The 27,314-nt window shown below is 50.7% G+C and overlaps 1 protein-coding gene across 11 annotated transcripts in view; it reads right to left on the bottom strand.

The window, feature by feature from the left end:
- The window catches only part of WFDC1 (WAP four-disulfide core domain 1), a 60,197-nt gene that overhangs the window by 7,600 nt on the left and 25,283 nt on the right, over nt 1–27,314 (bottom strand). For 2 of the 11 annotated variants that reach the window (XM_069552577.1, XM_069552581.1), the window contains exons 1-5: nt 19,467–19,607; nt 19,120–19,312; nt 7,939–8,122; nt 3,332–3,415; nt 2,233–2,373 (exon numbers count right to left, since the gene is read on the bottom strand). In XM_069552577.1, the coding sequence (XP_069408678.1) occupies nt 2,233–2,373; nt 3,332–3,415; nt 7,939–8,122; nt 19,120–19,245 (535 nt within the window). In that variant the 5' untranslated portion in view covers nt 19,246–19,312; nt 19,467–19,607. Of the gene's footprint in view, nt 1–682; nt 853–2,232; nt 2,374–3,331; nt 3,416–7,938; nt 8,123–19,119; nt 19,391–19,461; nt 19,756–27,314 lie in introns of those variants that run through there. The other 9 variants (XM_069552580.1, XM_069552583.1, XM_069552586.1 and 6 more) reach the window with 8 other exon arrangements.

Here is a 27,314-nt window from a genome sequence, read left to right as displayed (position 1 = left end):
CGACTCCATGAACTCAGTGATTCTAGGTCCCTCATATAACTGGTATTTGTCTGCACCTACTGTATACTGGAGGGGCTTCCCATGTGGCACAGTGGTGAAGAACTCGCCTGACAATGGAGGAGACCCAGGTTTGATCCCTGGGTCGGGAAGGTCCCCTGGAGAAGGAAATGGCAGCCCACTCCAGTATGCTTGCCTGGAAAATCCCATGGACAGAGGAGCCTGGCAGGCTACAGTCCATGGGGTCACAGAGTCGGACATGACTGAGCACATGTGACTGTGTGTTGCTTAAGGTTCATTTAATACATGTCGTGTGGCCTACAGTCTTAACCACACTTGACACTGCTTGTGGTCACACCTTTCCCTTTGCAGGCTTGCACTAAGGATTAGGGGAGCACCCAGGGGGGCCTCCGTCAACCTCATGCACCATCTGTGCAGTCACCTGAATGTCCCTTTGCTGATCTCCATCCTCCAAGTGGGTCTTCTTTGAATTGGTCTGATTCCTCAAGAACCGGTCTGAACTTGTTTGACTGACCCTGGTCTTGGAGATCACGTAACTGAATGTGTGCAATCAGGCGATAAGAAAGGCCTGGTAATTCCAGGTCTTTCTGGTTATAAAAATGACATTTCAGCTCAGAGGACTCCTGACTTGCCCGCCCCCCTGCCCCCCGGCCCTTGCCCCTACCAGCTCTCTTCTGGAAAGGGCTGTTTCTTCCAGCAGGTTCCTACAGGCTGGCCTGTCCTTGGGGCTGAGCATCTGAGGATGGTACGGGACCCAGTCTACCTGTGGTGCAATGTGGTGTCTACAGACAGCAGTGGGGCCAACAGAACGGATTCAGACCTGTGCTTGAGAAACTACAGACATGGTTTACGTGGATTAACTCATTGGCTCTTCAAAGAGTCTGTGAAATAGCGTATTTTTGGGGGGGGGGGGCTGTGCCTCACAACACATGGGATTTTAGTTCCCAGACCAGGGATCTCAAACCTGCACCCCCTGCATTAGAAGCATGGAGTCCTAACCACCGGATCACCAGTGAAGTCCCAGCTTAACTAGGCCCAGCTTATAGATAAGGAAAGTGAGACCTGGAGAGGCTGGGCCACATTCCACATGCAGCAGAGGGGCCGCTCTGGCTGGAGAACCTACCCCTATGCCTAACGGCAAGTGCGATGAAGGAGAAATCTCAGATTTCCGGTTGGTTATGAACTTTTACACGCAGCTTTTTTTTCAAATTGAGCTCAGAATTCCGGGAACCAAGATACCTTGAAACAGTCCCATGCCTCATAAATTTATTATTCACAATGATGATAATGCTAAATGTATAAGAGATTTAACATCTACATCTTTCCAGAAACACCTCAGAGAAAGAGAGTTCTCAAGTCAGAGGGAAAATGCTTCTGCAGAAAATGCATGTGGTGGGTTCTCTGGGCCAACAGGGTCACTGCGACCATCCTAATCTTGACTGAGGTGCTCTCCTCAGCTATTAGGGCTGAGGGATGCTGAAGTGGGGGTGTGGGCCTGGAGGATGTGTTCTCAAAGCTCCAATGAGCTCAGCTTTGACAAGGTTGCCCAGTTCTTCCCTTGCACATAGTCCTGGCAAATTCCATGCCTAACTTCTTGACCTTATACCTCGCATGAGGCAGGAGTGGCTTCAGGTCCCCACAGCAGCCCCTCTCTGCTCTGTCTTCCATGCTGCTCACCTCAGAGAAAAGCATGCAAACTAAAGCCACGCTACTCAGGCCCTTCACCGAACTATTTATTGACTTGTCTCCAAAGACAAATATTAAGTAAGTCATAATGAAGGGTCCTAGCGGGGGAAGTTAAGGGTTCTCGGACAACTCAAATATTGTGCAGTTTATAATGGATAGATAGATATTAATAGAAGTAAATTATCCAGTGTTTACTGAGCACCTCTTACTTCTTGTCTTGGCTCTGGCTTCACACATGTGATTTCCATCACCCCATAACCCTACATGAAGTGATATCATTTTACAGATAAGGAAACTGAGGCTCAGAGATCTGAAACAACTGACCCCAAGGTGAGCCAGGCAGGCGGTGGCGAGCTGGGTTTTGCCCTCACCCTGTACAGATGAGGAGGAAGGGGTGGCCTGGAGCAGGGCCGTCGGGGGAGACGGGGGAGGGTGGGGACAGGCTCAGAGGCCGGGCTTTCCTCTGGGACGGGTCTCCCACAGGGGATTTCCAGGGAGAGCTAGGTGGGGCTTGGTGTCCACACTCACCTGCTGGCTTGCGCTCCTTGACACACTGCCCCCGGTTGGGGATGCCCGCAGCCAGGTCACCCGGGCTCAGGATGTGGCACTCGTAGCCTGAGGGGCAGAGGAGCGGCTCGGCCCCGTCCTCGGTGGTGCTGCAGGCCTCTGCTGCGGGGCGGGGGGGACACACGGGGGGTTCAGGGGCAGCCCCCAGCGGGGCAGAGGGGCTGCCTCTCGTCTGCAACCCAGATGCCAGGCTGTGCCTGGGGTCTCCGCGCGCACACACACACACACACATGCACACGGGGGCAGCTCAAAGTCAAATGACCCCAAACACGCCCTCACACGCATTATGACACACATAACGTACATTCACCTGCACACCTCGAAACACACGTGTTCATGTTTACAGTCACACATACACATATGCTTACACACCAAAATCGCAACACACATATACAGATGCACCACCCCGCAAGTCCTAACACACATACACACATACATATTAGCCATATCCGCAGGCGCACACAAACACACCCTGCACATACACACTCACATCTGTAGTCACACACATCATGAACACAGCTGCACAAGCGCTCAGACACACAGCCCCAAGCACAGCCACTGGGCTCCACGAACAGCTGCACACCCTAATGGACACGGTGGTGCACGTGTATGTGTGCAGAGCCACAGAGCAGAGCGGCACACAGCAAGGTGTTCACTCACACCCACACCCCTGCAGTGGTCCAGACCCCAGGCCTGCCTTTCAGAAACTGTCCTCCACCACCCCCGCCCCCAAGGAGGCCTCATGGTCAGGGAACAATGGACCCACATGGTGATTTTAAGGATCTGAAAACCCCACCCCCCTCCCTCTGAACTCTCCACCCAGTGAGGAGGCCCCAGTCCCAGGGACAGTTGAAGCCTATGGTGTTCTGGGGATTCTGAGTGGCTGGCCAAGCCCCAGTCACACTCTTCTATCAGGGTGGGGACGGTTCAAGAGGGTGGGGTATCTGAGGACAAGCAGCCTCCTGGAGCAGAGGCTGCCCCTGGTTTTCAGTTTTCTGGAGGCAGCCTGAGAAGGGGGACCCTGGCTGTGCCGCCGGGTTGGGCGTCACCCCGCAGGTACCTTGCAACACCTCCTCAGGGCCATCCAGGAGCCAGCCGTTGCCCCCAAGCCATCGAGGTTTCGGCTGTACTAGCCAGTCTAGAACTGACAAGATAATGCATGGTTACGTCAATGCCCTCTTCAGGCAGCTGAGACATGCCCCAGCCGCTGGGAATGGAGGAACTCACATCTCATGACTCTCCCGAAGGAGAAACAAAACAACGTGGTTCTCCTGAAAAAAGTTCACCCCTTCCCTTTAGTAACAGATTTTTGAGTTTCAGCTAGGCGCTGGGTAGCCAAGCTGGAGACTACATTTCCCAGAAGCTCCTGTGGCTAGGTACAGCCTTGCAAACCGAGTTCCGGCCAGTGGGATGTGAGCAGGGGTGATGAGGCAGCTTTCTGTCTTGCCCTTGCATTGATGCCTATCTGTCCCCTTCCCTCTCTTTCCTGCAACCTGCAGCCTGGGGCCCACTTAGACCACGTGGAGCAACAAGACAGAGGGAACCTGGGTCCCTGAGGAGCAGAGCCACCTGCCTGCTATGGACCATCTGTCAACTCTGGCCTTTCATAGGCTGGGCCGCTTGGTTTATGGGTCTTTTAGTCACAGCCTTACGGTCTGTTCTCTAACCAATACATTTTCTAACAGGAAGCGTGACCATGTAGTAGACTGGAAGGTCTTCAAACCCCCAAACAGGGATTGAAAACCCAGATGTCTCTGGGGACAAAGAAGTAACATAAAGGAAAAAGGCAGGCCGGGTAGGACCACGGCCAGCTGGAGAGTGTTCTGCTTCAACGGGTCAGCAGTTGGTCGGCTCTGGCCAGACATTCCCAGTGTTCTCAGAGCCTCTGGGTGTTGTTGTTGCTTTAAACATTATTTATTTATTTGGCTTCATTGAGTCCTGTTTGCGGTGCATGGGGCTTCAGTGCAGCACGCAGGCTCCAGAGTGCACAGGCTCAGCAGCTGTGATGCACGAGCTTAGCTGCCTCATGGGGATCTTAGTTCCCTGAGCAGGAATCAAAACAACGTTCCCTGCATCAGAAGCTGGACTCTTGACCACTGAACCACCAGGGAAGTCCCTGGGTGGCTTTTTCTTTTTCTTAAACTTTAAGTCTGTATTTTTTGAAAAAAAAAAAAACAAAAAAACAAAAAAACAAAAACCTCGTTTTTAAATGTTGGCAATTGATTTTTTGTTTTTTAAAGTGCTTTGGAGATCAAATAAAGCTGGTTTGGGATCACATTTGCTTATGGCCGCTCCTTTAGTCTGACTCCAAAACACGACAAAATAGAGACTGATATGCTGTCTAGTGCCTTTGAGAGCACGCAGACGGAAACTGGTAAAAATGCTGGTTAGCGTTTTCTTTAAAAGAGTACAATATGGTTATAAGATGGTTGTTCTTGGTGTAGAAATGGAAGCAACAGACCAGACCAGCTGTTGCAACTTCCAAATGAGAGGGGTGTCATGGTTCCAGAGCTCTATTTCCAGCCTCCTGTTTCTTCCCTCCTTTTGCCCATCACCTCAGGCTTAATGTTAGAAAATGCATCTTCAATGCTATTTTTCACTAAACAGGAAATGTGTTAATGCATCCTATACAGGGAAACATGCACCCTTAGCTACGTGTGCGGTGTGCTCAGTCATGCCTAATTCTTTGTGACACCGTGGACTGCAGCCCACCAAGCTCCTGTGTCCACGGGATTCTCCAGGCAAGAATATTGGAGTGGGTTGCCATTTCCTCCTTCAGGGGATCTTCCCAAGCCAGGGATCAAACCCACATCTCCTGCCTTGCAGGCAGATTCTTTACAGCTGAGCTGCCAGAGAAGCCCACACTTTGACCTACTTTTTGGAATACTGAAATTTGGTCAAGGCCTCCCATAAATGTGCGGACCTTTAAGGCTTGGAAGCCCAGGGCCTTGCCTCTCTGCTCTCCAACTAGAACTTCCTGGGATCACCTACCAGATAAATTCCCTCCACCCAAGACGTTATCTCAGGGTCTGCTCTGGAGGGAAAGGGAACTTACAAGCAGACTGCAAGGAAGTGCATAAGCTGCTCAGTCATGTTAGACAAGCAGTTCTCAATGTGGAGCGATTTTGCCCCTGGATGAAACATCTATTATGGTCCAGAGATTGTTTTTGGCTGTCCCAGTGTGGGGGTGGGGCTACTACTGCCATCTAGTGGGGAGAGGCCAGGGGTGCCACTCAACATCCCATGAACACAACACCCAGGTCAGCCCCTCACTCCTCACCCATCAATTAGATTTATCCAAACCCAAAGGTCAAGAGTGCCAAGAGCGAGACAACGTGTGCTAAACATTATTGTTATAATTATTATGATTAATACTTTGCTGACTCTTCCTGCTGGCCAGTGAGAGCCAGGCTTTCACCGATTCGTCCACCCTTCACTGAGTAACGTTTACATGGTGGGGATATAGCAGTGACTGAAACAAACCAAACTTCCTGCCTCATGGGGCTGACCTTCAAGTCGGGGGAACAGTCAGGAGACAAATGAAGCATAATATTCTACACTGAGCCGTAAGGAAAGCTTAAGCCACAAGGCAGTAAGGAACCAGAGGAAAGCCGCAAGGCCAGAGTAAAGATGATCACAGAGAGGGAAACTACCCTGAGGGGCTTCCCTGGTGGTTCAGATGATAAAGAATCCTGCAATGTGGGAGATGGGGGCCAGTCCCTGGGGCAGGAAGATCCCTTGGAGAACAGAAAGTCAACTGGATCCAATACTCTGGTCTGGGGATTTCTGTGGACAGAGGAGCCTGGCAGGCTACAGTCCATGATGCTGGGAAAGACTGACGGCCAAAGGAGAGAAGGGTGGCAGAGGGTGAGATGGCTAGACAGCATCACTGACTCAATGGACACGGATCTGAGCAAACTCCGGGAGATGGGGCAGGATAGTGAAACCTGGCGTGCTGCAGTCCATTGGGTCACAAAGAGTCGGACACAACTTAGCAAGTGAACAACAACAACTCCCCTGAGAAAGAGATCACCTCTGAACCGAGACCTGAGAGGGTAAGGAAGTGAACTATGTGGGTATCTGGATGTGGGGGAAAGACTGGATTCCACAAATGGGCCCAGGGGCCCCACATTCCTACATCCAGAGCCTAAGGCAGTGGACACTTCCCCACAGTCAGAAGACTAAACTGAAGCTCCAGTTCTGCCTGCTGGGTGACTCTGGGCAAGGTACTCAGCTTCTCTGAGCTCTAGTATCTTCAGCTATAAAATAGGGCTGATAATGGTCTCTCCACTCCATGGGAGTGTGTGAGCATTAAATGAGATAGTGCAAGGAAAGGCTATTTGGAATGTCATGGACAGTTATTCAATTTGTGCACTGCTCAAAAACACCTGTTCTAGGCAGCAAGTAAGGCTAGAGTTCCTATACCCTGTCTCTGCCCAAAGGAGGGGACATTTTTTAGACTTGTCCAACCAGATAGGCGTACTTTTATGTGCTTCCGCCACCAGGAGGGGTGCCATTTTGTCCTTCTTGTAAAAGCCCCTGTAGGAGCCAGCCTGGCCAAGAGGCAGTGCTTAAAGGCAGCACCGATTGTAATTATGAGCATTATTAAGGGTGCTGAGTCCCTTGTCATCACTATGACCTCACCCTGAATAAAACTGAGCGTGTTCATTCTTACCTTGGCTTTGGGGTGGGGGGAGCTTACTAATGAAGGTCCATGGGAACCAGAGCCTCTGGCTGACAGTGCAGTCCTACCAGACTTCTGTGCTCCAAAGGCTCAGCCCCAAGCAGAATGGCGAGAAACCCCCTGCCTACCCTCCTCCTACCCACTCAGGGCACGTTTCCCCACTCACTGGAGACCCCCACCTCCCTCCCCATCCCCCCAGGCTCCCTTCCTACCCCTCCCTTCCCCAAGCTCTCCAGAAGGGATGTGAAACACCTTCCCCCCGAAGATGATGCCCTGAGAACTGTTTCTCCCAAGGAGATTCCCGTTAGGATTTAACTAACATGATTCCCTGCTCCTATCCCCACGTGGGGCTGAGCAAGCACTTCGGGACTTGGCACTCTCTGGAAGCCCAGCGTTCTCATTTCTGCTTTACAGGTGGGGATTTAAGGCTGTCACCAGCTGGCCAGCAGATCTGAATCCAGGAGTCTGCATCCTCACCTGGATCGCTAAGGTGTCAGGTCTCCATCTCAAATACCCGCAGGGCCAGGCCTCATGAGTGAACTGGGCGGCTCTGGTGGGGTCTCTGGAAAACTAGAGGGGTCCCCCTGCCGTGTAGGAGCACCTAAGGCTGCAGCAGATGGTGGCCCAGGGAATGCGGGCCAGGATTTTTAAGAAAAGCTGGAAATCTGGATTTTTTAAATGAGGAATCTCCCCCAGCTTCATGGGAGGAAACATTTTCCCTGGAATGGGTGTCCTCTGGACTGTAGTTCTCCGCCGGGAGAGGTGAGCCTCACATACAGCAGGCGCTCACTGCATCCAGCTGGATGCTTTCCTCAGGAGCGCTATGTTTCCATTTCCTAGGTGGCCCAGGTTTAAGCCCAGCTGTTCCTGCAGTCCGGCAGCACCAGGCAGGACAGTTCCCCAACGGCGGCGCCGGCCCTCCCAACCCCGCCCCCTCCCCTGCTCCCACACCGCCCCCCCTCCCCCGGCCCGGGTGAGCCTACCTGGCGGGGGCGGCACGGCCTCCAGGCAAGCGTAGGCGCAGCCGTTGAAGCAGCAGTGCCGGTGTCTCGGGCACTCGGAGTCGGCCTGGCAGCGTGCAGCCTGGCAGGCACCGGGGGGTAGCGAGCGCGGGGGCGGTGGGCAGCGGTCTGCGCGGGGCTGACGCGAGCCGCCTACCTCCTCCGCCTACGGGAAGAAGGCGCATCAGTGGCATGTGCTGGGTGCTGTGTGCCGCGGTGGAATCGCTGGGCCTCTCTGAGCCAATGCGTCCTGGCATTGGCAGAACCACCCTCTGAAGGTTGCTCTGACCGTGAAAAGATGCTGTTTCTCTTTGTAAGAGCCCTAAACTGTGGGGCTCACTGACAAACAGTGGGCTCGCTGATGGTGAGCCCAGCAACAGCCAAAAGATGAATGCTCCTGGAGAATTGTATGTTAACCAGGCATCTATCCTGACGTATTATGTATGTACGGATTTGTATATATTTACATATAAAAGGGTATATGTGTACATATACACACACATAGATATGTACACATGTATATTTCCGTATATACATATATACTTATCATCCATCCATATGTTTATATAGAACTTTGAGAATTTACAGATCACACACAAAATGAATAAATTCACATGACAACTTGGATAAAACTCACAAACATAATACTGAGGGAAAAAAAAAAAAGAAAGCCCCAATGTCACAAGAGCACACACAGTGGCCCTGTTCTGCTTCTTGATCTAGGTGCTGGTTCCATAGTGCATTTTAATGGAACCTGACTCAGGATTTTCCCACGTTTAGGCACTATGTTTCCAGAAAAGTGAATAATATGATATATTATTTAACATGTAAGAAGTATGGACACATGGCCAATAAAATAAGCATTTTAGAGGTGGGACTGGGAGAGCTGAAGTCATGCCAGATAAGCCACTCTGGATCCCTGTGACACCAGACGCCATCTGTGCAGGAAGCACTGTTTGGTTTCTAGATTTGAGGGTAGGGTGTTTGGAGGGCTGGTCTTACACATGCCTACACACACGTGCACACACTCATGCACACACAGTTAGAGACAGAGTAAGTCATTGCGAAAAAAACACCCTGGATTGCCCCACTGCCTGCTATTGTCCCACTGCCTGCTATTGTCTGAGCTACTCTTCCCACCTAAAACACTGTAACTACTGATCCTCCAATCCCCCAACATATATATTTTTCAAAATTCTGCCCTTTGTTCTGTCCGAGTAAATAATGCACTGCTGCAGACTGCAACAGCGTGCAGCCACTGAAACCTGCTTATGAGCAATCCCCCAAGACATGGTGGTTTGTAAAGAAAACTAAAGTGTAGAACAGTGTGTATGCTCTGCACCTAAGTTTTAAAATATGCGTATGCACACACATGTGATATGCATATACTTATACAGGCCTAGAACATCTTTGGAAGGAGATACAAGCACACACAAGCAACTGTGGTCAAAGATTACCTCTGGAGAGAAGAATCAGGTTCTGAAGTTGAGGGAGATTTTTCCTATTGTCAACACTTTTTTCTCAGTATTGCAATATATATATTGCCATGAACACACTGATTTTTTTCAATTTAAAGACAATTAAAAGTTTACAAGTAGAAATACTTCACAGGAAAAACTTTATGTTAAGAAAAATAAATAAAGGCAAGCTACACAATGGCATATGTCCTCGAAGGTCAAGGCTGTCTGAAGGTCCCTCCTCTGCAGCTATGTGTGTTAGTCATTCAGTCATGTCCGACTTTTTGCAATCCCGTGGGCTGTAGCCCACCAGGCTTCTCTGTCCATGGGAGTCTCCAGGCAAGAATGCTGGAGTGGGTAACCATTTCCTTCTCCAGGGGATCTTCCTGACCGAGGTATCGAACTCGGGTTTCCTGCACTGCATGCAGATTCTTTACCGTCTGAGCCACCAGGGTGGCTGGAGAAGACTCTTGAGAGTCCCTTGGACTGCAAGATCCAACCAGTCCACTCTGAAGGAGATCAGCCCCGGGATTTCTTTAGAAGGAATGATGCTGAAGCTGAAACTCCAGTACTTTGGCCACTTCATGCGAAGAGTTGACTCATTGGAAAAGACTCTGATGCTGGGAGGGATTAGGGGCAGGAGGAGAAGGGGCCGACAGAGGATGAGATGGCTGGACGGCATCACTAACTCGATGGACGTGAGTCTGAGTGAACTCCAAGAGTTGGTGATGGACAGGGAGGCCTGGCGTGCTGCAATTCATGGGGTCGCAAAGAGTCGGACACAACTGAGTGACTGAACTGAACTGCACCAATGGGTGGGCAGGGGCGGTCACAAGGACCAGTGGTTTTCAAACTACTTCCCAAGGACCCACAGGGGCTAAGACTGAGGGCCAGGTGGGGAAGGTAACAGTGACCAAGTGTGGTGGTGGGGGGGACAGCCTGGGGAGGGTGGGGTGTCTGCCCCCCTTCACCCAGAGAATCATCTTTAAAAATATATATATAGATTGGCAGTATTGTGTTAGCTTCAGGTATAGGGCAAGGTGGTTCAGTTATTTACGGCTGATTCAAACGATACATTATTAAAAGACACAGAATGTAATTCCCGAGGCTGTACAGTACGCCCTTGTTGCTTATCTGTTTTAAGTGGAGTATTTTGTATCCAGAGAATTCATCTTTCCTCCCTTATCAAAACCACTTAATCTGTGAAAAGCAAAAAAAAAAAAAGAATACAAAGCCAACATCTGGCAGAAACAAAGCCCAAACAAAAGGGGCAACTTTGTAACTTTCGGATCTTCCAGCTCTGGTTCAGCCTTTCTGCCACTGCCTGCTCGGCGCCCCACCCGCCAGTTCCTGTATCCTCAGGAATAATTTCCAAGCTACACTCAGTACACATCATCCCAAGCCGTCAACTCCCAGTTCATTTTCTTCAGAATGAGCGACCCTGGACCCATGTTGGGGCCCCGCCGCTGGAATCCTAATCAGAGGTGACAGCTGCCCTGGCCTCCCTGGGAGGGCGAGCAGGGATGCTGAATGGGACTGGCAAGGGACTGCCGGCTTTTCCGCCCAGCCTGTTTTCACATTGAGCCTCATTTATGAAATTTAACAGAAGCCGGAGATGAGACGGGACATGCTTTCCCCCATCTCTGATGCCTCCCAGGTGGGTGACTGCCTAAGGGCAGCCCCCAGCGGGACGGGGGTGGAGTGGGGGGGCTGGGCCACATCGAGAGATCCAGTGTAGACGCGCCAGGGCTCGCTGAGGAAAACTCAGATGTCGCTTCTCGGAATTGGGAGAGAACAAAAGAGATAAGCGCCTTAGAAGTCAAATCACCCAAGTGATTCACAGTGAGGCCTGAACAACAGATGACCCTGGGTGATAAAGATTTCACCGATTTCACCGAGGGGCCCAGATTAAAGGATTAAATGTTTTGAAAAATATTTCATGTCAAGCAAGGTGATGCTCACAGAGGGTCCCAAACAAAGGATTAGGAAGAGAAAGAACAGACTTTAATCAACGAAATAAATAGATTACCTTCCCAGCCTCCAGGGAGTTAAAGGTTAAAGGCCAGAGTCTGCGGGCTAAAGGTCAGACCCCAGCTGGTCCCACGGCCTGCTCCTTTACTTCTCCGGCCTCCCTCCTGTCCTCCTGCCCTCTCGCTCACTCCTGGCTAGCGCCCTGGCGCCTCTGAGGTCCCCCTCTGGCCTTTGCCCAAGATGCCTGCCCAGCTCTGGCCCTGACACAGTGCAGGTATCTGCTCTCACACGCCCTTAGCTGGTGATCCCGTTCCCCGCGGCCTGCCTGACGCAGCTCCAAACCCTACGTCACCCTTGGGGGCGCTGCGCATTGATCCACTGTGGCGTTTTTTCCCCTCAGAACTCTGCCTTCTTCCCACCTGTGTCCCCAGCACCTCTGATCGTGCATGGCAGAGAGCAGGTGCTCTGTTCATCTGATGGGAACTGTGATCATGACGATGATGGAGGTGTGAGAGATGGGCAGCACCGAGCGGCGGTTCACCATGTGCCAAGCATCCTCCTGCGCGTTCAGCCTGCACATGGGCCCTGCGTGGGCGGTGCCCCTTCGTGTTGTTTAATCTTGCACCTTCCCCCAGCATCCCCATAGTCTCTGGTCCCGTGAGTCCAGCGGGGCAGGCCCCAGGTGCTCAGAGAATTAAAGGTTTGCCCAAGGCCATAGGCAGAGAAGGGTCGTGAGCCCAAGTATTACACACCTCCCTTCTAAAGTCAGAATAAAGCATCCAAAATATAAACCTGGGGTCAGTGGCCTCGGTGTCCAAAGGCTTGCCAAGACCCCAAACCCCTCCTTGCCTTGGAGCCTCCCCTTTCTTTGGGGCAAGAACTTCAGAGCCGTGTCCCACATTCAAGTGTACCAAGGCGGACGGCGCCATGGCCGTGACCTCATGAACAGTCACAGATTTGAGCTCAGGCATGGGAGCCAGGTGAGTCTGGCTTGGACCCCTGCAGCTGTGTCATCATAAAGGAAAATAACCTCTGTGAGCCTGTTTCCTCACCTACAAAATGGGCCCAGAAGTGCGTGCCTGCTGCAGGGGTTTGCGGAGGGAGCCGGTGAGATCCGTAATGCTGATCCCTTGGTTTTATTATTTCTGTGTGAAGCTCTAGGCATGATGCTGAGGCAGATGCTAAAGAAACCTCTGAGCTGGTTCAAGATCTGCTAGTAACTGGGATCTCAAGACGCTTAAGCAAGAAACCCTCCTGCAGCAATGCCATCATTTCTGAGGATGGGGGCAGGGGCAGACTGGCAGAGTTCCTCAGAGGAAGTAGCCACCCCAGCACTGTTCTCTGGGGGTCCCCCAAGGCAGCGTCCATCGCTCCCCTGTGGTTACCTGTGTCCCCACCATGGAGGTGAGAAAACCGAGGCACATACACCATGTGGAGAGCACCAGGCTCTGAACTTGGGCCAGTCTGCCTTCCTAATTACGGCAGAGCAGGTGGCATTTATTAAGCTCCCACTGTGAGCCAACGCTGTGCTATGTCAACAGGTACTGAATTTCACTGTTCTCAGCACGGTCCTCTAAGGTCAAGGCTGTGATTCACCCACTTTACTGATGAGGAAACTGAGACCCAGAAACACTGAAGGCGCTCACCCCAGGTCATGCAGCTGGCCAGCAGCAGAGGCAAGATTCAAACCTGGGTCTGACTCTGGCAAATTCCTGTCCCGGGAGCATGGGCCTGGGGAGCTGCTTCCCAATCTCTGAGATTCCTCCTGCTTTGTCAGCTTGGGGTCCCCCTCTCTCACATGGTCCTGCCTCCTGCCCGCCTGTGGACCAGCCCCAGCTCTGGATATAGGTATGTAACTTCCTCCCCCAGGCACACCTTTTGGAAAGAACTCACCCTGGCCCCTGCTCTCTGCAGCCCTAGCCAGCCTTCCCTTCCGTTGCCACTCAGCTGAAAATAACAGCATGTCAAATCTCAGCTCACTCCAGACTGACAACATCCTTCACGAATATCCCAGACAACTCATGTCCTCCATCTTTTCTTTTCATCCCTGCTAGGGGATGGCACAGCGAGCCTGCTTCAGAGTTCCTACGGAACAGCTCGGAAGGCAGCATCCCAGCGCTGCATGCCTTGCGTGGGTAAAGACGGTCCCCGTAAAGTTTTGATTTGGTAGCTATTCTTTTCTTCATTCCTTGGGGGGGATATTTTTGGAAGCCTCTGTATATTTGCAAAGCCATTCTTCTGCCGATTCCTTCAGGAAGTGGGTAGGGAAAAATTAATTCTGGACTGCTCCAGAGGGAAGCCCAATTCCACGAGTCCACTGAAGTGCACGCCTGGATGTCCAACCAAAGGAGGCTGTATAAATATATAACAGCGAATCCGCTGGAACACCACAGAAGTCTTTGAAAAGAGAACATGGATCCATCATATTAACATATTCAACATGAGTGTGTGCTCACTCACTCAGTTGTATCTGACTCTTTGTAACCCCATGGGCTGTAGCCCACCAGGCTCCTCTGTCCATAGGATTTCCCAGGCAAGAAAACGGGAGTGGACTGCCATTTCCTTCCCAGGGGATCTTCCTGACCCAGGGGTGAGACCAGCATCTCCTGTGACTCCTGCATTGCAGGCGGATTCTTTACTGCTGAGCCACTGGGAAAGCCATTCCCCTTACATCATTTGATGAAAAATGCAAGGTACAAAACAATATGAATGATGAGCCAGACACAAATCCCACACACAAATATGATATTTGTATGAAACATCCAAAATAGGGAAATTTTTGTAGACAGGAAGCAGACTGGTGGTTGCCAGGCAGCAGGGATGCAGAGGGGAGTGGGGAGCAGCTGCTTAGTGGGTTTGGGGTTTCCTTTTAGGGTGATGAAAATACTTTGAAACTAGAAAAAAATGGTGGTTGTGCAACATCACAAAAGCACTAAATGCCACTGAATGACTCAGTCTTATGTGGCTGACTTTATAGTCTGTGAACTTCATCTCAATAAAAAAAGTTAAACAACATGAGCAAAATATCGTTAAGAAAACAATGTGTGCTGAGTATAAGCACTTCATGAAAAAGTCTAGGTACACACACATATACCAAGATATCAACAGAGCTTGCGTTCCAGAGAATTTAGATCATTTTTACTTATTCGTGACTTTTTGTATTGTCTGAACGTCTTGCACAGTCAACATCATTGTTTTTATAATTGGGGGAAAAAACCTGAAACCATCTCCATTTAAGGAGAAAGAATCCAGTCTCCAGAGCTGCCCCAGTTTACCACATCCCTCCCTCCACACACACCCCGCCCCCCTGATGCTCTGATCCCTGTGAGAGCGCTACCCTTCTTTGGAATGTTCCAGAGATTTAATGGCCTGACCAATAAAAATGCATCCCAGTATGGACTGGTTTGCTGGGTGCAGGAAGAAAGCCAATTTTCCTCCAAGATTTACTCGCTCTTCCTCTGGAATTCGGACGTCAAAGATCTAAAAATACATCTCTCCCTGGAATGGCGGGATGAGAGTTCTGTGTGCGCTGAATGCCGTTTCCTGACACTCGGGCTCGGGGAACAGAGTCTGGTGCAAGGCTCACACTTCCTCTGGACAAGCCATCTCAGGGCATGTCCAGAGCAGGGCCGCAAACTCGGCCAACTCCTCCAGCTGGTGTGTTCACTGAGCCCTACTGGGTACCTGAGAGTCTTCTAGAACTTTCCACCCCTTCTCTTCTGCTCTAGAAATGTAATTTTTAATGTAACTCATTCATTTCATGGTAAATTCATAGTTCTCAGGCCTACTATGTGCCAGGCCCTGGGTGCATGCAAGGAGAGCTAACCTGAACCAGAAAACACTGGCCCTGCCTTCACATGGCTCAGCTCTGGGACAAGCGACAGACAGAGGAAGCAAGCAAATCGCTTTCCTTTTGTTTATCTGCGCGAGTAAGTTAATGAGAAATGAAACAAAGCCAGAATAAAAAAAAAAAAGAAATCATGCAGATGATAATATGGGAGCTAAATGTTATGAAGGAGAAGTTGAAAAATTAGGAAAACTTGCACGGGAGACATAAACAGGGTACTCCGGGACCAGGGAAGGCTCCTCTGAGGAGGAGCCACGAAACTAAGACAAACCTGGCCAGGAGACCTTCACAGAATCCCTAAGAAGTACCTTAGGTATTTGAGGGGTTTTGTTTGTTTTTTGGCCATGTTGCATAGCTTCCAAGATCTTAGTTCCTTGACCAGTGAAAGTGCCAAGTCCTAACCACCGGACTGCCAGGGAATCCCTCAGGTTCTCATTTTTTTTTTTTTAATTATCATGGTAAGATGCTTACAATTTGCTACTTTCACCATTTTGAAGTGCACAATTCTGTAGCACCGACTAAATTCACAATATTGTGCAACCACTTACCTCTATATTTCTAAAACATTTACATCATTCCCAGACAGAAATTCTTTTCTTTTTTTAATTGAAATATAGTTGACTTATACTTAACTATACTTTTAAGTATAGTTAACTTATAACTATGTTAGTTTCTGAAAAAATTCCATTCTCAGTAAGCAGTACTTCCTAATCCCTACCCCAACCCCAGCCCCTGGCCACCTCTAATCTACTTTCTGTCCCTATGAATTTGCCTTTTCTGGACATTTCCTAAATAGCAATAGGTCACAGGCTATGTGGCATTTTCTGACTGGCATCTTTTTTTGATCTGGACCATTTTTAAAGTTTTTATTGAATTTGTTACAATATTTTTTCTGTTTTATCTTTTGGGTTTCTTGGCCATGAGGCATGTGAGATCTTAGCTCCCCAACCAGGGATTGAACCCGCACCCTCTTGCGTTGGAAGGCGAAGTCTTAACCCCTGGGCCACCAGGGGAGTCCCCTGACTGGCATCTTCCACGAGCATAAGGTTTCCAGGGTTCATCCATGCTGGAGCATGTCCCGGCACGTCATTCTTTCTTATGGCTGAATAATGCTTCACTGGGTGGATGGACCCTGTTTTTGTTGATCCCTTCTGAACTTGTGGACATCTGGGCTGTTTCCGCTTTGGTTGCCGTGACTAGAGCCCTGTCTCCATCTCCAGCCCCAGATGGGAGCTTAGGAGACTAAACAGACCTATAGCCACAGTGACACACAGAGATCCTCAGGACACCAGGCCGCCATGGCGGCTACAGTGAGTCCTATCTGGGGGATCTGCTCAGAGGATCCTGAGATAGAACGCAGGGTGAACACCTGGCCTGACACATAGGAAGGAGTGTTCTTATGACTTTCACCAAATGCCAGGAAAGCAAAGCTCAAAACACCAGCTCCACAGAACAGACCCTGAGCTCCCCAGAAAGGCTCTGGGGCTATTGATAAACATTCCACTCCCTGGCCTATTCCATCTTATCTAGCCTCGTAAATATCTGGCTCTATCTTTATTTTTATTAGTGCATAGAGAGCGGTATTCCCCTGCCAAGCCCTGAGCTGGAGGCTCTTGTGGTCTTTCCTCTGGACTGCAAAGCAGCACGGCTGTCTCCCAGGCTGCAGGCAAGGCAACGGAGGCTCACAGAGGACAAGCCTTCTTCTCCTTACGAGCCTCCCGAAAGGGCCTCCCCTGTCTTCCTCTCTGGCACTGTGTCTAGAGCAGGAAAATGCATACAGCGTCCAGGAAATTCCCTGGACCCCCTCTGCCCACTCTGCCAAGGGGAGGGGCTTCAGGAAGGGGAGGAACCAGCATGCAGGACGCTGGCAGACACACTGGTCTAGGTTTAACACCCAGCTTTCCACATGCAGTCAGTCTGTGCCAGTTTCCATGGTGTAAATAGTCCCACCGGGGCTGATTTCAAGCCACCAGTGCAAGACTGCTGAATGAGGAGTGCAGAAGAGATGTGTAAAAGCTCCTGATGGGTGGTATTTCTACCTCGTAGGTGCTACAGACATGAATAATCTTGAGAGCAGGAAGTGTGGTTAAGATGTAGCAAGATAATTAGGAAGTAACATGCTTCATACATCATACCATGCCTGGCATCATTAAACATTCCCTTTACCCTCTTCTCTGCCTGGAAAACTCCTATTCATCCTTCAAAGCCCTGGGTTGAATATCCCCAACCTGGCACAGAGCTATACATATTCTTCTGGGCTTCCTTTGTATTTGCCCATAATTTACCCACTAGAATGGATGGGAAGCCTTCTTCATGGTAGGCACCTGGCAGGGCACCAAGAACACTGCACTGAGGAAGATGGAATCGGGCCCTACTGTGAAGAACCTACATTCCCTCTGAGGAGCCAAACAGCAACCAATTTCATAATTATTTGAGCAAAAGTCACCAAGTCACATGGACCACTCAGTATGTGTTGTGTTTGATGGATATGGAGTCATTCACTCTCCACCCTTAGGCTGAGAGTGTTAGTAGTCTCTTCCTGAACCTTCTATGCCTCTGTGCTCCCTTTTGGGGCAGGGAACATAAAATGACATCCTCCCCTTGCCTCAGTCTCTCTCCTAGTCCCTTTCTTGCGTTATTTACCTTCTCAACGCTTGTCGGCAGACACACAGACATCAGAGATCCTGTGGGTGTGGTTTCAGACCACCACAGTAAAGCCAATCCCATCAATGTTTTGGTTTCCCAGCACACCTACAAGTTGTGTTTACATTATGCCACAGCATATTAAGCATGTAACAGCATTACATCTAAAAAAATATACAATGTACACACGTTAATCACAAAAATACCCTATTGCTGAGAAATGCTAACTGTCCTCTGAGCGTTCAGCGAGTCGCAATCTTTTCACAATAGTCACATCAAAGATCACTGATCACAGATCAACAGAATAAAAATAGAGTGTGAAATAGCGGGAGAATTACCAGTGTGGGATACAAAGACACAGAGCCATAAATGCTGTTGGCACAATGACGCCAGTATACCCACAGACCTACACAGGAAAATCAGATGTGCTTGGATACATTTTCCTTTAGCTTCTCATTCATTCTCTGCAACCCCAGGCCTGTGGGGGTAACACGAGTTCCCCAAGGCTTGGGGGTACAAGTTGGCATCCTTACAGCCTAGGGCAACCTGGGTAAACAGTGGCCATCTAACTGCCTATTTGTTTAAATAAACTGAAAGGAATGCACAGTCTTTCTCAGATGAGATCACTGGTGCTCAGAGATGTCAAACAACTTACCTGAAGTCACACAGCCTGTGAGCAAGAGTACAGATCCAAAATCAGGGCTGCAAGGCCCATACTTCTCACCTCTGGTGATGGTGTGCCATCCCTCTGTATGGCTGTCACATGCTACCCAGCTGCTTACCCTATTCAGTGAGGCCACCCTTAAGGGCAGGAGCTGCTTGCTGTCTCTGTGTTGTACCCACAGGACCACACACGGAGCCTGGCCCAGAGCAGTTTCCACCAAGTGTGTACTGAGTCAGGAAGCACACGGAAGCATAATTGCATCCTAACGACATTTGGTTATTGATTGCTGAGAAACAACACTCAGTTTTAAGTCCTTGGACTCTTAAATTAGGTGCTGTTTGTCAGGAGAAAGTAACCTTGGGTAGGGAAAGCCCATTGCTGCCCGCCGTGTGTTTTTAGGGGCCCCTGGCTTCTCTATTTCCAGGCAGGGAGACTTTTGAGGGCTGTGAGGTCTGTCTGCCTGCCCACCCGACTTTGGCACAATTCAGATAAAGACGCCTGCTCCAGCCTGCCCGCGTGTGGGGGGCAAGAACTGACCATCTCCCCCTGGCCCCCAGCACCCCCCAGACCTGGGCACTTACACGGGACCTCTCCGGCAGCCTCGAGGGCAGTGCCCGCTTCCGGAGGTTCTTGGTGGAAGCACCTTCAAGGAGCAGCAGAAGCAGGAAGCACAGAGTCCAGCTGACCTTTCTCCGGCCGCTGCCCATCCTGCAGCTGGCTCGAGGTGTTTCTTCCTAGATGGTCAGAGGAGAGGGGTGCTCCGGCTGGTGGGTCCTAGAATGGGGAGCAGAAGTGTGCTCGGGCTGCCGGAGAGTTTCTAGGCTCCACTGGGCCGGGTCCCTGGGATCATGTGTCCGCGCCCAGCCCAGGCCCCCACCCCCATCCCCTGGTGGGGGCCGCCCGCCGGGTTATTTTTAGCTTGCCCTACTCCATCTGGCCCCAGAGACTCCCCGCCAGACGTCTGCAGCCGAGGCAGCTCAGAAGGCAGCGGCAGCAGACGGGGGCATCACGCTGCTTGGAGACGTGGCTGGGAGTGGCCCTGTCACACAGGGATAATGAGCACTTCCTTGCAGGCTGGGCAGTCCCCTCCCCAGGAGAGGTGCTGGCTTTGGGGGCTGGCTGGGGCCGGGTGGGGGTGGGCACACAGGGGATGGGTTGGGGGCTTCTGGCTGCTACTCTGTCCAAACTCGAAGCTGGTCTGATACATTCTTCTGCCCACAAAACTTCTTTGGAAGACTTGCTGAATGGGGCCCAGCGGAGCACACGGCTGAGGGAAGAGTACCCCTGAACCCTGGAAACCTCTCCAGTGTGGGCATGCGGACTGTTACTCATGTGTCATGGGTCTCTTGGGAGAGTTCTGTGCATTTGTGCAAGTAAAGCCCTTCATGGACATCCTAACGGTGCTATAAATGTCAGCTTGTGTGTGTTTTATACACAACTCCATATTTCACAGACTTCGTACTCTATCACCTGTTCTCAGCAACCCCAAGACAGGCATTGCTATGATGTCCATTTTACAGATGGAGAAATAGAGGTACGATGCTTGCCTAAGGTCAGGCAGTGGTGGCAGAGCTGGGGCTCCACACCAGCCCTGTGTGATCACTGTGATGCCACCAGGGGCAGTTCTGGGCTTAGATGCCCCTGGACCAGGTCCCAGCTCAGCCTTGGTCTGTGGGGTGCTGACTGCTCCTCAATTCTCTCATCTGAGATGTGGAGTTTGTGGTCACTCATCACAGTGACAGTGGGAAGCTCCTACAGCCTGGAGTGGGATGCAGGCTCTCAAGGTCAAGTCCCTGCATCTCTCTTACTGCATGCACCCCGGTGCCCTGCACAATGCCAGGCTGCATCAGCACCCAGGAGGCCCTGGCCGGATGCACAGAGTAACTCATCATCGTGACGACTCCACAAGGGCATCTACAGACGAAGAGATGGTCACAAAAGTCAGGCATGTTTCCCGAAGCCCCCCCTTCATGGCTGACCTCTCAGGCATCCCCTCAGGTCATCTCCCAGGGCCTGGCACACAGCAGGTGCTCAATAAATGTTCTTCAACTGAGCTATCAATTCCTCAGCTGGATTTGGACCACGGGGACTCAGGACGCCAAGCAGCGTCCCATCAGTTAATGTCTTGCGATTGTTAACTTGTGAAAATGCTCTTCCCCAAGCATTTACCACAAGGGCGACTATTCTGGGAACATGGCGGCCCTGTGGGTTTCATGAGGAAGGATAAAGGGCTCTGAGACGAGAAATAAATATGGTACAAATCCCCCCGGGAACGCAGTGCTTTCCTTTGATCAGGGTGAGGCAGGGTCCCGGCCTGACAGCCAGCCTGGACACTCCCAGCTGGAGCCGAGGGGGCCCCTCAGGATGTCAGGGCGGGCGGCTCCTCCCCTATTCCTGCCAAGCCTCAGAACTTTATGTTCCAAGTGGCAGAGGTCCTCCTGACTGATCTGAGCTCTGGAGACCTGGACTTGATCCTGAGCTTAGCGGGCTGCCCTCCTGGGACTCATCAAGCCGGAGTGCGACTTCCTGCAGAACTATGGGCGAGGTTTCCTCTGGGAAAGTCTTGGAGCTGGCGAGGCTTTTCATCTCCTCTGCTGCCAGGGGCCAGCTGGCGAGTCCTGCCAGCCAGGGTCTGCAGCCACCACCGGCCGACTGCTCTACTCCTCCAGAAAGACAGGAAAATAGCTCCCTTAAAAATACAGAGGGGGGCAAGTGCCTGCTCTCTAAGGAGCAGAGGACATGGCCCATGGTTACAGGGTCTAGGAGGAAATCCTACCCTTCCAACCCCCATAAGCTTCCCCACTAGATCACCAAGGCAGTGATTCCTTCCCTTAAAAGGCAGAACATTTCTTCCACAGTGAACCAATCAGGCAATAAGTGCTTTAGGAAAAGGGACGAGGGTATTAAATTTATAGTTTGTACTAAAGTGTGAGTGACTCCCAGCAGAAAGGAACATAGAAGCATAAAAAGGAAGAACAGAGAACGTTCAATTTGTTCCAACATTTGAATGAATACGTACCATGTGCCAGACTGGCGAGAGTAAAACCAGGCCTAGCCTCTGCTTTTACAAGGCTTAACAAGTGGAGGAGTCAGGTATTAATCAGTTTTTAAAAAACACTTTGATGGTACTTTTTGGTGCCAGGCACAGTTTCAAGTGCATAAAAAAATAATAATTCATTTAACCTACCACAACTCTACTAATAGCTATTATCTCATTTTACAAATAAGGAGACTGAGTCTCAGACATACAGTAGAGTGCTTTAAAAATATTCACTCATTTAATCTATCAAAATTATGTTAGGTCAGTACTCTTACTATCCCCATTTTACAGACAGGAAAACTAAGGGTCAGAGAAATGAACAAACTGCCAAACTGTTCAGTTCAGTTGCTCAGTCGTGTCTGACTCTTTGCAACCCCATGGACTGCAGCACACGAGGCCTCCCTGTCCATCACCAACTCCCAGAATTTATTCAAACTCATGTCCATCAGGTCGGTAATGCCATCCAACCATCTCATCCTCTGTCATCCCCTTCTCCTCCTGCCTTCAATCTTTCCCCAGCATCAGGGTCTTTTCAAACAAGTCAGTTCTTCACAACAGGTGGCCAGAGTATTGGAGTTTCAGCTTCAGCATCAGTCCTTCCAGTGAACATTCAGGACTGATTTCCTTTAGGATGGACTGGTTGGACTCCTTGCAGTCCAAGGGACTCTCAAGAGTCTTCTCCAAGACCACAGTTAAAAAGCATCAATTCTTCGGTGCTCAGCTTTCTTTATAGTCCAACCCTCACATCCATACATGACCACTGGAAAAACCATAGCTTTGATTAGATGGACCTTTGTTGATAAAGTAATGTCTCTGCTTTTTAATATGATGTCTAGGTTGGTCACAGCTTTTCTTCAAAGGAGCAAGTGTCTTAATTTCATGGCAGAAGTCACCATCTGTAGTGATTTTGGAGCCCCCAAAATAAAGTCTCTCACTGTTTCAATTGTTTCCCCATCTATTTGCCATGAAGTGATGGGACTGGATGCCATGATCTTAGTTTTCTGAATGTTGAGTTTTAAGTCAACTTTTTCACGTGCCAAACTGTGGATGGTTGATACCTGGCAGACCTGGGACTGCAACTCAGACATTCGCTGTCAAAGTCTGGGCTCAAAAGCATCGCACTGTGTGTCCACAGGAGCTAAACTGCAACATGGGCAGATGGGCTGTGGGGGGAGGCGCTGTGACCTAGTCACAGAAGTCAGCAGAGGTCTCCCAGGAAGTGGCCACACACCTTACAAGTGAAGGATGACTGATGGGGTCAGCACACACTGCTGCCCAGGAAGAGGGCGGGGGCAGGAGGAGAGCCTGGTTGGCCCTTACCAGGTGGTGAGGTGGTGCTACCATCCGAACAGAGTCACGTTGTTCTGTGTGCCCTTGGGGCTTTTGCCTTCCTGGGCCTTTCCTCTACTAAAAGGGAATAATAATAACAATAATCTTTTATGACTGCACTGATAAAAAGATAAATATAATCCAAGCTGAAATATATTCTTTTTATTTTCTTTGGGTTTTTTTTGGCTGAACTGTGTGGCATGCAGGACCTTAGTTTCCTGACTAACAGTCGAAACTGTGACCCCTGTATTGGGAGCACAGAGTCTTAACAACTGGACTGAGAGGTAAGTCCCTACTTCCTTTGATTTTAAGAGAATTTAACACACCTTTCTGGGCCCATAAAAGTCTAGTAGGCCCTGGGCTGTGTGCCTGAAGATCACCCTGGACCTAAATACTGCTGTGTGACGTTGGGCAAGGCATTGCACCCTCCGAGCCAGAATTAAACAGAGACGATAGGTGAGTCTGTGTAGGAGGTGCCAGGTCTCGGCAGTGTCCTCTATGAGAGGAGGGAGGGCCGCTGGGAAAGGCTGCTCAGCTGGCCTGAAGCAGAGCCTGCCCTGCTCCGCTCCAGCCGGTGAACGAGAGCAGATGTCCCCTGGCCGCTCATCCTTGGAGACCCTGGCCCTGAGCTCACTTCACCCAGCCGCCCTGTCCCTGACCTCCACTCGGCGTCCCTCTCCCTCCTTGTCTCTGCTCTCCAGCAGGGAAACTCCCCACTTCTCTCCACTGCTCCCCCACTCCCTCGCCCCAGAGTGACTGGTCTGGGACCAGGCTCCCCGGGAACTGACCCTCCGCTCTGGCCACTGGGAGCTCCCTTGCTTTCTTTTGCCATTCAGGATGGCTGTGGGGCGAGGTCCCCTTTCAAGCGGCAGGAAGTCATGAAGCCGGGGACTCGATGGAAAGATTAGGCGGAGGGGGGCGGGGGTGGGTGTTGGCTGGTTGCCTCGCGGCCCCTTCCTCCCACAGCTGAGACTGGGACCAGTTCCACCATTGGGCTCGGCCCCTCTCTGGCTGCCAGGCCAGGTTGCTGCCGGCTTCTCGCGATTTTGCCCACAGGACCTGGACTCACCCTCAAAGCAGCATTTCTCTTTCTGCTGCTTGTTTGTCTTTCTCCCCCAAAGCATCTCTGATCATGAAACCCCTCCCCATTGCCCTTCCTGAGCTGAAGGCCTTACCACAGTCCTGTTGGGATGTGGATAAAAACACACTTCCTAGGGCCTTGCCAGTCTGGACTGGCCTTTCTCCACCTGGCTGCACGGGAGCATCACCCACAGGAGGGGCTGTCAATCACATCCACACCCGGGTCCAGCCCAGATCAAGGGAATCAGAACCCAGTGGTTTCCAAAGTTCCCCAGATGATTCTAATGAAGAGTCAAGGTCAGGAGCCCTGACAAAGTTGGCCTCTCCCCCGACCAGTCCCCACCCTGACCTTCAGGGCCGCTGTCCCTACACGTTCCCTCCTGCCTCTCCCTGCTACCACATGCCAGCCTTTCCCTACACACACACATTCACCATGCACCTACGCCACAGAGCCTTTGCATACGCTATTTCCACTTCCCAGCACTCTTCCTGGTTTTCTTTGCTGAGTGAATTATTATTATTATTATTATTTTGCTGTGCTATGTGGCCTGAACAAAGGTCTGTATAGTCAAAGCTATAGTTTTCCAAGTAGTCATGTACAGATGTGAGAGTTGGACCATAAAGAAAGCTGAGTGCCAAAGAATTGATGCTTTCTAACTGTTGTGCCGGAGAAGACTCTTGAGAGTCCCTTGGACTGCAAGGAGATCAAACCAGTCCATCCTAAAGGAAATCAGTCCTGAATATTCACTGGAAGGACTAATGATGAAGCTCCAATACTTTGAGAGCTGATGAGAAGAGCTGATTAATTGGAAAAGACCCTGATGCCAGGAAAGATTGAGGGCAAGAGGAGAAGCAGGTGATAGAGGATGAGATAGTTGGATGGCATCACTGACTAGATGGACATGAGTTTGAGTAAACTCTAGGAGTTGGTGCAGGACAGGAAAGCCTGGCGTGCTGCAGTCCATGGGGTCACAAAGTCAGACACAACTGAGCGACTGAACAACAACAATGTGGCTTGTGGGATCTTAGTTCCCTGACCAGGGATCAAACTCGGGCCTCGGCAATGAAAGCTCGGAGTCCTAACCAGTGGACCGCAGCAAAGTCCCTGCTGAGTAACCTCGTTAAGCTTCAGCTCTCAGCGAAACAGCCCCTTCATCCTGGAAACGTTCCAGCCAGTTCAGTTCCCCTAGAAAAGGCTTTCGTGTCCCCATGTACCTCTGCTTGCCAAGACCCACACAACCTGAAGGTGGAAAGCACGATTCTTTCTTACCATGCCTGACTCTCCTAATAGACAGTCGGCACCCTCAGGGTATCTGTCTATACAGGTTTTGGTTTATTCTTTCTTTCCTACTGTGCAGCTGGCACATAGTAGGGGCTCAGTGAACACCCACTGATCAGTAAAATGGATGCTCCCACACCCCTCTTCCGGAGAAGGCAATGGCACCCCACTCCAGTACTCTTGCCTGGAAAATCCCATGGACGGAGGGGCCTGGTGGGCTGCAGTCCATGGGGTCGCTAAGGGTCGGACACGACTGAGAGACTTCACTTTCACTTTTCACTTTCATACATTGGAGAAAGAAATGGCAACCCACTCCAGTGTTCTTGCCTGGAGAATCCCAGGGGTGAGGGAGCCTGGTGGGCTGCCATCTATGAGGTCACATAGAGTTGGACACGACTGAAGTGACTTAGCAGTAGCAGCACACCCCTCTTCCAGGGCTGTGGCCCAGATGGCTTTGCTGGACCATCTTAATGCCAGCGTGGGGCTTCCCAGATGGTGCCAGTGGTAAAGAACCTGCCTCCCAATGCAGGGGACGCAGGAGATATGGGTTCTACCTCTGGGTTGGGAAGATCCCCTGGAGCAGGAACCAGCCTACTGGTTCTAGTACTGGCAACCCCCTCTAGTACTCTTACCTGCAAAATTCCAGGGACAGAGGAGACTGGCGGGTTCCAGTCTGTGGGGGGTTGCACAGAATCAGACACAGCTAAGCAACTGGGCACAACACCAGCCAGTGACCCAAGTCACCAGCCATCTAGCACCAAGTCCCCTGGCCTGGCTGGATAAACTTGAGCCCCTATAGGGGGAACTAAGATCCCACAAACCACATAGCATGGCCAAAAAAAAAAAAAGACAAAACAGGTTCTATTTATCTGTACCTGTATCCTACACCGGGGCAAGGGGGTAGCTAAATTCAACGGTTCAGCAATGATCCCAAGAACTCAGCTCAGCTGCCAAGACAAGCAAGTAGCTGCTTCTTTTGGTCGATCACTCGACTCAGTCAACCTCGTGAGGGTCAAGGTCAGCCAATCCACGATGCCACTGATGGGGGCTCCACAAAACCTAAGCCAGGTGAAGTCATCCAAGATGCTATTTAAATGCCAAGGATGTAATTTTTTTTTTAATGAAGAAAAAAAAAAAAAAAAACCAACTCTGACTCCAGAAAAACTAGATGTCAGAACACTCCCTTTTGCTGATATAAGACCTGGGAGGTGAGCTGGAGATTTCACAATCCTTTCCTCAAACAAAGGCTTAACTTTCCTGGGAAACAAATGTTTCCCACATTTGTACACATCACCCTTATCTTGTGCTTTCCTGGGGCCATCAGGATCTCTGTGTCCTGTGACATAGAGTGACTGGATAAAGTGAGGGAGATCCCCTCTGTCACAAAGGGGATGGTCCAGTGGTAAGACACAGACCAAGAAAGCAGGTAAATTGTGCTACGTGCTGAAATGACCCAAAAGTCTGAGGCAGTGACTGTGGGGTACCTTGTGGGATGGGGAATTCCTTTCAGATCAGGTGGGGAGGAGCACCGTCCAGGGGATGTCGTCTAAACCAGACACGGGGAGGAGCAGAGTCCAGGGGCTGACTAAACCAGAGGTGGGGAGGAGCAACAAGGTGGGAAGAGTCTTCCGGGAAGGGGCCACCTGCCTCTGGCCCCATCCTGCTGGGAGGTAAGATTGTGAAGGTCTGAAGGGGTGAGAAGCAGGCTCTTCCTGTATCCTGAAATGAGGGGTGGAACTGGAGAAAAAGATGGTGGGAGCAGGATTTTTAAGATCAGTCTCCTAGACATGAGGGCGGATAATCCCCCTACAGCTCTGACCACCTGGATGATTGGCTGGATCCAATCATGTAGTACCACCCAACCCCTACTGGTGATTGGCTCAGGAATGGGTCTGTCATCTGATCTGGGCCAATGAGGTATGAGGAGAAGTCAGGGGTGGTGCTTCTGGGAAAGTGGTCCTCATACCCAGAGACCTGTGGAAAAGTGGTGATCCGTCTGTGCATCTAAACTTTCCTCAGTCAGGTTGCAGTGCCAGGATCTGCAGCAG

The sequence above is a fragment of the Ovis canadensis genome, chromosome 14 (assembly GCF_042477335.2).
Source record: "Ovis canadensis isolate MfBH-ARS-UI-01 breed Bighorn chromosome 14, ARS-UI_OviCan_v2, whole genome shotgun sequence".
Lineage (NCBI taxonomy): Eukaryota > Metazoa > Chordata > Mammalia > Artiodactyla > Bovidae > Ovis > Ovis canadensis.
This window is presented reverse-complemented; position numbering and strand designations above follow the sequence as displayed.